Source organism: Orycteropus afer, unplaced genomic scaffold (genome assembly GCF_000298275.1).
Source record: "Orycteropus afer afer isolate SDZICR_OR568_19922 unplaced genomic scaffold, OryAfe1.0 scaffold00078, whole genome shotgun sequence".
NCBI lineage: Eukaryota > Metazoa > Chordata > Mammalia > Tubulidentata > Orycteropodidae > Orycteropus > Orycteropus afer.
Window position 1 is genome coordinate 7,043,496 of NW_006921665.1, and position 9,308 is coordinate 7,052,803.

At 36.9% G+C, this 9,308-nt stretch overlaps 1 protein-coding gene across 1 annotated transcript in view; it reads left to right on the plus strand.

Moving 5' to 3' along the window:
• Positions 1–9,308, plus strand: part of SYNJ1 (synaptojanin 1) — a 150,710-nt gene that overhangs the window by 128,540 nt on the left and 12,862 nt on the right. Inside the window, 5 exon segments of the mRNA XM_007941282.1 lie at positions 290–433; positions 1,088–1,126; positions 3,288–3,335; positions 6,070–6,105; positions 6,254–6,324. Of these exon segments, the coding sequence (XP_007939473.1) occupies positions 290–433; positions 1,088–1,126; positions 3,288–3,335; positions 6,070–6,105; positions 6,254–6,324 (338 nt within the window).

Genomic DNA, 9,308 nt, shown 5'->3' on the forward strand with positions numbered 1-9,308 from the left:
GAGGCCTTCAACGAGATGGATTGACACAGTGGCTGTGATGATGGGCTCAAGTATAGCAGGGATTGTGGGGCTGGCGCGGGACCGGGCAGTGTTTCGTTCTGCTGTGCATGGGGTCGCTATGAGTCGGAAACGACTCGTCGGCACTTAACAACAACATATGTACCAACTTTAGAAAATTAGCAAAACAGAAAATTTTATATACATGTGCATTATATATATAAAGTACTGTACCTTTCTACCAATACCCACTGAAGTCTGATCTTCCTACCTACTAAATGTAATTTTTTAGGTTCTCCTGTTGACACTCAGCCAGCAACCCAATTACAGCAGAAAGATTCTTCTCAGATCTTAGAGCCCAAACGGCCTCCTCCTCCCCGCCCAGTTGCTCCTCCCACACGTCCAGCTCCCCCACAAAGACCACCTCCACCATCAGGTAACAAGTCATTTTATGTCCATTTCTGCTAGACTTAAAATTCCCCTCTACCCCATTTAAAAATGTTTTACATGTTTTCAGATCGCTAGCTAGGAGGATATTTGATTCTTCTTATATCAATGTCACTACTTTAGCTTTTCTCTACAGACCGTGGTAGGCTGATAGGCTTGACAATAGGTAAAAGAGTGTTTACCAACTGGATTTCTTTAACATGTTTTCATAGCTGCTGTCTTACAAATATGCATGAGAAGCTTGGTTTTCTTTTTGCTAATTTGATGTAGTTGGGAAAATGATTTATTCTTTGGTAAAACTAGATTTTAATTTTCAAAATCCTTACTTCTGGCTTTAATAAGTATAAAGTCATTCTTTTACTAATTTCTATAAAATTTATAATTAGAACTGAAGAACATAAATATACTTATTATGAAATAAAGTTTTCTATTTTTGTTTAAATGTTATTTTTAAACACATACAGTGTTCTGGCTTAAATTATTAGAAGTATGCACATTAGAAAATAGTGTTTTTGATAATAACTAACTATTAATTTGTATTTCCTAAATGATATTTGTAGTAATGTATGCTGTAGTAAATCTTTGACATCTTAATTCTTTATGTCATTTCTTTTCTGCTGCATATTTTATTATTAACTATAAGGGGCTAGGAGTCCTGCACCTGCTAGAAAAGAATTTGGAGGTAACCATTTACATTTATTATAGTGTATAGATAATGATTCATTAATGTTTTAGAGTCTGATCCCTGTAACTGAAATATGGTTTAGGCCTGTCTAATAGAAGGGAGCCCTGGTAGCATAGTGCCTAAGCACTTGACTGCTAACCAGAAGGCTGGCGGTTCAAACCCACCAGCCACTCCTCGGAAGGAAGATGGGGCAATCTACTTCCGTAGTGATACTGCCTTGGAAACCCGAGGAGGGGTCGCTATGAGTTGGGTCCAACTTGACAGAACATAACAACAACAACAACAATAGAAGTCAGAATGAATGACATTTATACTAAAGGTTAAAAATAGCCCCAAACTTCCCTTATCTTCCTGTCAAGTAAAAGGTCAGAGCTTAGTTTCAGTAGTGATTAAAACTATTTTGTGAGGGCTTTTGTTTTGCAGGGAAACATAGTTGAGCTATTCATCAAGGTCTAATACCTTGATAAATACAGTCATTTTGATCGCAAATATGTAATTCCCAAATGTCACGTTAATTTCAAAACACATTCGGTAACAGTGAACACAAAACATTTCCCAAGTATTTGATTTGTGATACTCTGGTACATTATTATTTTAGTAGCTTGTGGATTAGTAAGATTTCCTAAGAATGCAGTTTAAAGTTATAATAAGTATGTGAAACATACCTTTCACTTTGCATGGCTTTCTCATACATAAATTGCCATAAAACTCATGCCTCATTTTTTTTTCAATTTTAGAGTTGTATGATTTTTTTTCTTTTTTTCCTATAAGATATTTTTAAATAATGAAAGCATCACTTTTTATTTAAAGTATTAGTTTGGGGTTAAACTTATACTTACTTTTAGACTCATGAAAATTCACAAAGCTCAGTTGGAGGTAAACATTGGACAAGTTTATTTAATCTAGTTCTCAACAATGGATGAGGCAGGTTCAGCAGAAGATCTTTTGCAAATCTAGTTTTAATATTACTGGGGTCCACTGCATATGGTAGTGGACATGTTTTTACTTTAGCTGCCTAATAACTTAATTGATCCATGCCTAGTGATAGTACAGATTGGCCTTGTTTATCTGTAGACATTTATGACTTTATTTAATAGGAATAGCCATATTATTTCAGTACCACAGCATCTGCAAAATACTGCCAGGTGATAATTTTTCCATTGATTTACAGAAAGCATAATTTTTTCCTGGTTCAAAGTTCTATTTATTTAATTTTCATGATAATTTTCATTTTCTTTCTACTTTAATTAGGAAAACAACATGTAGAAATGAGTTTCAGAATTGAATCTTTGGAAGGTTGTATTGGCAACCCAGTGGCTTATTAGAAACCCACTTTAATTTTTTTTTTTTTTAATTGCTTCGCTTCATAATTCTTTTACAGGTAGTATTCGCAACATAAGTTATTTTACCCTGTAATTTAACAACTTTTATAAGGAAGTAAGTTTGGGTAAAATCAGTATGGTATTTTCATAGCTTTTTTTAAAAAAATTTATTAAAAACCAACTTCTGCTACATTTACATAAATACTCCATAAAATCCAAACCCATTGCCATCAAGTGGATTCCAACTCATAGCAACCCTAATAGAGTAGGACTGCCCATAGAGTTTCCAAGCCTGTAAATCATTATAGAAGCAGAGTGCTTCATCTTTGTTCTACAGAGTGGCTGATGGGTTTAAATCACTGACCTTTTGGTTAGCAACCAACCAGTTAATCCATACCACGAGAGCTCCTTTACATATTATAATTTCTTAAAAATCTGAAGTAAAATTGAAACTTCCTTCTTAGATTTTTTTGGAGTATCATAGATTAGATCTTTTAGTAATGGGTCACATTCTACATAGAAGGAATGAAATGATCAGAAAGCAAAAGGTTTCACTGAATGTATTTTTAAATTCTGCACTGCCAGTAATCTCAGCTATTAAAAAAAAACTGCCATCCCATTTGTATTCTTCTGTTTGAGGAAAGAAAGGGAGGATTTGGGTTTGGACTAGGCATATAAAGTCCTGTTGCTTTGTGTAGTATGTCTCTGAAGAAATTTAAAGCAATAGGAGAGCCTTTTTGTAAAAGTAAGATTAACATAGAAGTTTTATGTGCCTGCTTTTCATTCAGTGCTGTGGGCCCTAGACAATATATAGCTTCTGTTCTTTCTTTAAAAAGGTGTTGGAGCCCCTCCCAGTCCTGGGGTAGCTAGGAGAGAAATGGAAGGTAACAAGACTTTTGTGTTGCAGAGATTGACCTCTCCTTTCATTTCTAAGGACAGTTCCTCCCTTGTTAAAAGGCATACTAAATCTATTCTTAGTCCAACTGTGAACTTCCCCTTCTCCTCCTTATGTATACTTTGTAACTTTGTATTTTTTTTTCCTTTCATCCTATGTTATGTGTAGTTTCTGATGAATATCCATTTAATTTCCCTGATATTCTCATGTTGTTTTGTGCTTTGTTTCATATATACTTGAGTACCAAGACCCATTGCCATTGAATTGATTCCAACTCGTAATGACCCTCTCTCATTCACTGCTATAAAGTCAATTCCAACTCATAGCAACCCCCATTGGCTTTCCAAGGCTGTAATTCTTTATGGAAGGCAACTGCCTCATCTTTCTTCTGTGAAGCAGCTGGTGGGTTCAAACTACCAACCTTTTGGTTAGCAACCAAATACCTTAATTGCTACATGACCCTATAGGGACAGAGTAGAATTGCCTTGTCTCGTAGGGTTTCCAAAGCTTTAAATCTTTACAGAAGCAAACTACCACATCTTTCTTCTGTAGAGAACTGCCAGCCTTTCAGTTCGGACCACTAACCTTTTGGTTAGGTGCTGAGCACTTTAACCATTGTGCCTCCAGGACTCCATCATATACTTGAGTAGGATGTGAAGTTATTGTGCTATTTTATTTGAAGAATAAGGCTTTGAAATTATTTTCAAAATAAGTCAAATATTTAGAAATGTACATATTAAATATGAAATTTAAATATTACTTAATACAGACAAATATGAACCCTTTTGCATATACAATACTGAGTTCTCAGTGAAGGCAAACATAGGTATATGGATGGATAGATAGGTGGGCAGGCTAAATGATTAGGTATGTCTATGAAATAGGGAGTGTATCCAAGATCATATATAGGGTTGGCAGACATTGGTCCTATAAGTTTATGTGAATGATCAGAATCCCCAGGTGTATAGTACAGCTGACAAGGGGCAAGGTTGTGGTCACTGCTTGGTCACAGCCAGCTACCCAGAGTGACCGAGTAGTTGATACTATGGGCTTGGGACCGTAGTCACAGGGGACATCAAGCTCAATTGGCATAACATAATATACAAAACAGTGTTCCACCTCCTACTTTGGCGAGTGGCGACTGGGATCTTAAAAGCTAGCAAGCTGCCATCTAGATGCAACAATGGGTCTCTCCTCATCAAGAGCAAAGAAGAAAGAAGAAAACCAAAATTAATGAAAACAATCAATCCTAACGACTGGTACACCATCTGATCTGCAACCTATACAACTATGAGACCAGAAGAACTAGATGGTGCCCGGCTACCACAGTCATCCAATTGGAAGGGATGTAGGAGATCCTGCATAGAGAGGGAGAACAATGTGGAACAAAACTCAAAATCATTTGGCGGGATAAAAAAAAAAGATGGTTGGGACCAGGTTTGCTGGTTCAATAGAGCCTGGTGGAACCACTGAGACTATGGCCCCTAGCTGCCCTTCAGGTCTGGAATTGAACCCACACTTGTGGTTTCCAGCCAAACAAAGTACAGACATGTGAGTTAAACATTTACCTCAAGTAGACACACGCCCTGGAGAGAACAATCATGGAAGAAGGAAGGGCTGCTTATGCACGGGGAGACAGCTTAGGGGGCAGGAGAGTATGGAGGGATGGACACTGGGAAGTGGTAACTATGGGGAGTAAGTGGGAGGGGAGCTGTTGCATTGTGGTAAACTGTGGTTAATGACATGAGACAAAGTGTATGTGAACTGCTGTATAGAAAGTGAATTTGCTCTGTAAATCTTCACCCAAATCACAATAAATAAATAAATAAATAGATTGGAAAATAAAATAAAATATTACTTAAAAGTTATTAACTCAGATCGAAGAATAGAGTATTTGGTGGATGATCTCAGATTACATCACTATTTTTATGTACAATGGTGCTGAGTTAGATTTATTTAGAAGACCTTTAAGATTGAAGGCCATTCATTAAGATTGCAGTTATTAACAGGCTAATATAATTCATATAACAATTGTACTTGAATTTGTTTTCGAAAAGGAGGATAAATCTGTGATGCTGCCTTTGATAATCCTTCCTACTCTTTCTGACCTTGAAAATAACTTACTTCATTTCATCCTTCAGCTATTTTTTAATGTGTTTCCATAAGACAGATATTTGATAATAAAATATGCCTAGCTTCTACCTTAGTCATAGGACTTTTTATAGAAATCCAGAAGACCTCATTATAAGATTATTTTAGCCATAATGATATCTACAGCATGAAGCCCTAAAAGCACTCTATTAGGAATCTCTTGTGTAACTTGAAAAATGTAGTCAGTTCCATCTGTTACTAAGGAACAACCTGCCAGTGTTGAGGAGCAGTAGTGCCACATCTTCTGTCCATGCACCCAAGCTGACCATATGTTTTCGAGGTTCGTAGGAGAGAGCTCTGTTGGAAAAATCAACTTAAAATGATTCTGTGAGCTAAGCTTGTCTCCCATAAATATCTCTGGAAGTCTTCTACTTTTTCTCTCCTTTGGGCTATTCATTCAAGTCTGATAATAGTAATACCCTCCATCATTAGCTAACATAAAGTACTTTGTTTTGTTACCATCTCATGCTCCCATTTCTGCTGGTAATGAAACTGAGCAGCCACCCAATGTTATGTGATACTACTTTATTGTTTATTTATGACTAATTGTTTTTCTCCTTCCTGCTTCAAAGCACCCAAAAGCCCTGGAATGACACGGAAAGAGATAGGTAAAAATGCTTGACTTTAATTACTTAACATTAAAACTGGACCATGAAATATACACCTGGACTATATATAAGTACATGGTTTCGTGTTTCTTTTGACTTTTGTAAAATTTTTTAACTTATCTACATGGTGTGATGTCTTTTGTTCCAGGACGTAATCAGCCTTCACCTCAGGCAGGACTCTCAGGCCCAGCCCCTGCTGGATACAGTGCAGCCAGACCGGTAGGCAGCTCCTCACCTGGGAACCAGGTTGTAGGTCCAGGTTGTAGGCCCTAATTTCCTATTGTTAATTTTGTTTCCTTGGAGAAATCATGTGATTTTCAAAGCCACAATTTCCTTAACAATAAAATGAGATAATTGCACTGGATACACTCTAAGATACCTTTCAACTCTAACATTATATTAACATACTCTTTAAAAGTAAACATTGTTCATTGTTTGGATAAAAGTGATATGCTGAAGTTATCATAGTCATAAAAGAAATAGCTTGCAGCATCTAAGTAGATGAGGAAATGATACATTTGGACAGCTTTTTATCATGTATCGAGTAATTAATGACAATATGAACTTATCCTTCAAGAAAAAGGATTTTAAGTAGATTTTAGGAAAAATAGTTCTGTAAAAGTCAATTTACTAACACTGTAAGGATAGGAGAAAGTCAAGATTTTGTGAGATTGTGATCATACCAAGTTTTACTTAAAATAATTGTGAGCTTAGAGCCTTCAGAAAAAGTATGAAAAGAGAAAACGTATTTTTCAGCAGTGTTCTTAATTTAGAATACTGAGATAGATTTCCAGAGTTTTACTTCTGTGTTACGGGGGAAAAAAATCAGGGTGTGTTTTTTTGTAAGCCTCTTAGTTACTCACTCAAAATATGTATCTCTCCATATCCTTGTAAAAGTTAACATCTTCGCAGTCTCTCATTACAGCAGAGATGCATAGCAATTAAGAGCAGGGGCCCTGCAGTTACAACTGAGTTTGGATCCTAGCTCTGTTTTCTAGCTGTGTGGACTTGGGCAGGTGATAAACATTTCCTCATCTTTAAAATGGGGATGATAAAATAATAGCTATCTTTTAGAGCTATTTTTTGAAGATTATATGAGAATGCCTATATAGTGCTTAGCACTGTGCCTGGCACATAGTAAGGCAATTAATGGTAGCCTAAAATAAAAAGGAATATTTCAAAATGTATGACTGTTACTGTTGTTGTTAGGTTCCATAGAGTCAATTTCGACTCATAGTGATCTTATGTATAACAGAATGAAACACTGCCCAGTAATGTGCCATCCTCACAATTCTTGCTATACTTGAGCCCATTAATGCAGCTACCGTATCAATCCATCTTGTGGAGGGTCTTCCCCTTTTTTCGCTGACACTCCACTTTACCAAGCATGATATCCTTCTCCAGGGAATGGTCCCTTCTGACAACATGACCAAAGTAGGTGAGACAAAGTCTCGCCATTCTGTGTTCCAAGGAGCATTCTAGCTGTACTTCCTCCAGGACAGATTTGTTTGTTCTTCTGCCAGTCCATAGTATTTCAGGATTCTTTGCCAACACCATAATTCAAAGGCATCAACTCTTCTTTGGTCTTCCTTGTTCACTGTCCAGCTTTTACATGCATGTGAGCCAGAACAATTTGGAACAGCTATGGGAGACAAACTTGTCTGCCAGTTTGTCTTATGGTGGTGGCTTGCATGTTGCTTTGAGGATGGAGGCTATGCCACCAGTGTTTCAAATGCCAGCAGGGTCACCATGGTGGACAGGCTTCAGTGAAACTTCTAGACTAAGGCAGACTCAGAAGAAGGAAGAGGCCTCTACTTCTCAAAGAATTGGCCAGTGAAAACCTTATGAATAGCAGTGATACACCGTCTGATAAATAATTGGAAAATTTTATGATTAGCCCTGAAACACTGTCTAGTATAGTTCCGGAAGTTGAGCCCCTCAGGTCGGAAGGCACTCACAATAGTACTGCGGAAGAGCTGCCTCCTCAGAGTGGAGCCGACCTTAATGATGTGGAAAGAGTAAAGTTTTTGAGACCTTCATTTGGTAATGTGTCACCTCTCAAGATGAGAAGAAACAGATGCAAACATCCATTAATCATCGGAGCATGAAACGTATGACATACGTACTCTAGGAAAATGGGAAGTTGTCAGAAATGAAATGGAACACATAAAAGTCGATACCCTAGGCATTAATGAGCTGAAATGGACTGGTTTTAGCCATTTTGAATCAGACAATCATATGATCTACTATGCTGGGAATGACAAATTGAAGAAGAGTAGTGTGGCATTCATCATCACAAGATGATGTTTCAAGATCTATTCTGAAGTACAATGCTGTCAGTGATAGGATAATATCTATACATGTACAAAGAAGTCCAGTTAACCAATATTATTCAAATTTATGCACCAACCACTAGAGCCAAAGATGAAGAAATTGAAGATGTTTACCAACTTCTGCAGTCTGAAATTGACCAAACATGCCATCAAGATGTGTTAAATATCACTGGTGATTGGAATGCAAAAGTTGGAAACAAAGAAGAATGAATGGTAGTTGGAAAATACGGCCTTAGTGATAGAAATAACACTGATATTGCATGATACAATTTTGTAAGACCAACGACTTACTCACTACAAATACCTTTTTTCAACAATATAAATGGCAGCTGTACACATGGACTTTGCCAGATGGACTACACAGGAATCAAATCGACTATACCTGTGGCAAGAGGTGATGGAGGAGCTCAATATCTTCAGCCAAAACAAGGCCAGGAGTTGATTGTGGAACAGACCATCAACTGCTCATAATGCAAGTTCAAGTTGAAGCTGAAGACAATTAAAACAAGTCCACGAGAGCCAAAACATGACCTTACATCCCTCCTGAATTTAAAGACCATCTAAAAAACAGATTTGAGGCATTGAACACCAGTGACCAAAAGCCAGAGGAATTGTAGGATGACATCAAGAACATCATTCATGAAGAAGACAAAAGGTCATTAAAAAGACAGGAAAGGAAGAAAAGACCAAAATGGTTATCAGAAGAGACTCTGAAACTTGCCCTTGAAAGGATAGTAATGGAAGAAATGACAGTATAAAAGAGCTGAACAGATTTCAAAGAGCACCTCCAGAAGACAAAATCAATTATTATAATGAAATTATTATAATGAAATATAATTATTATATATTATATATGTTATATAATTATAT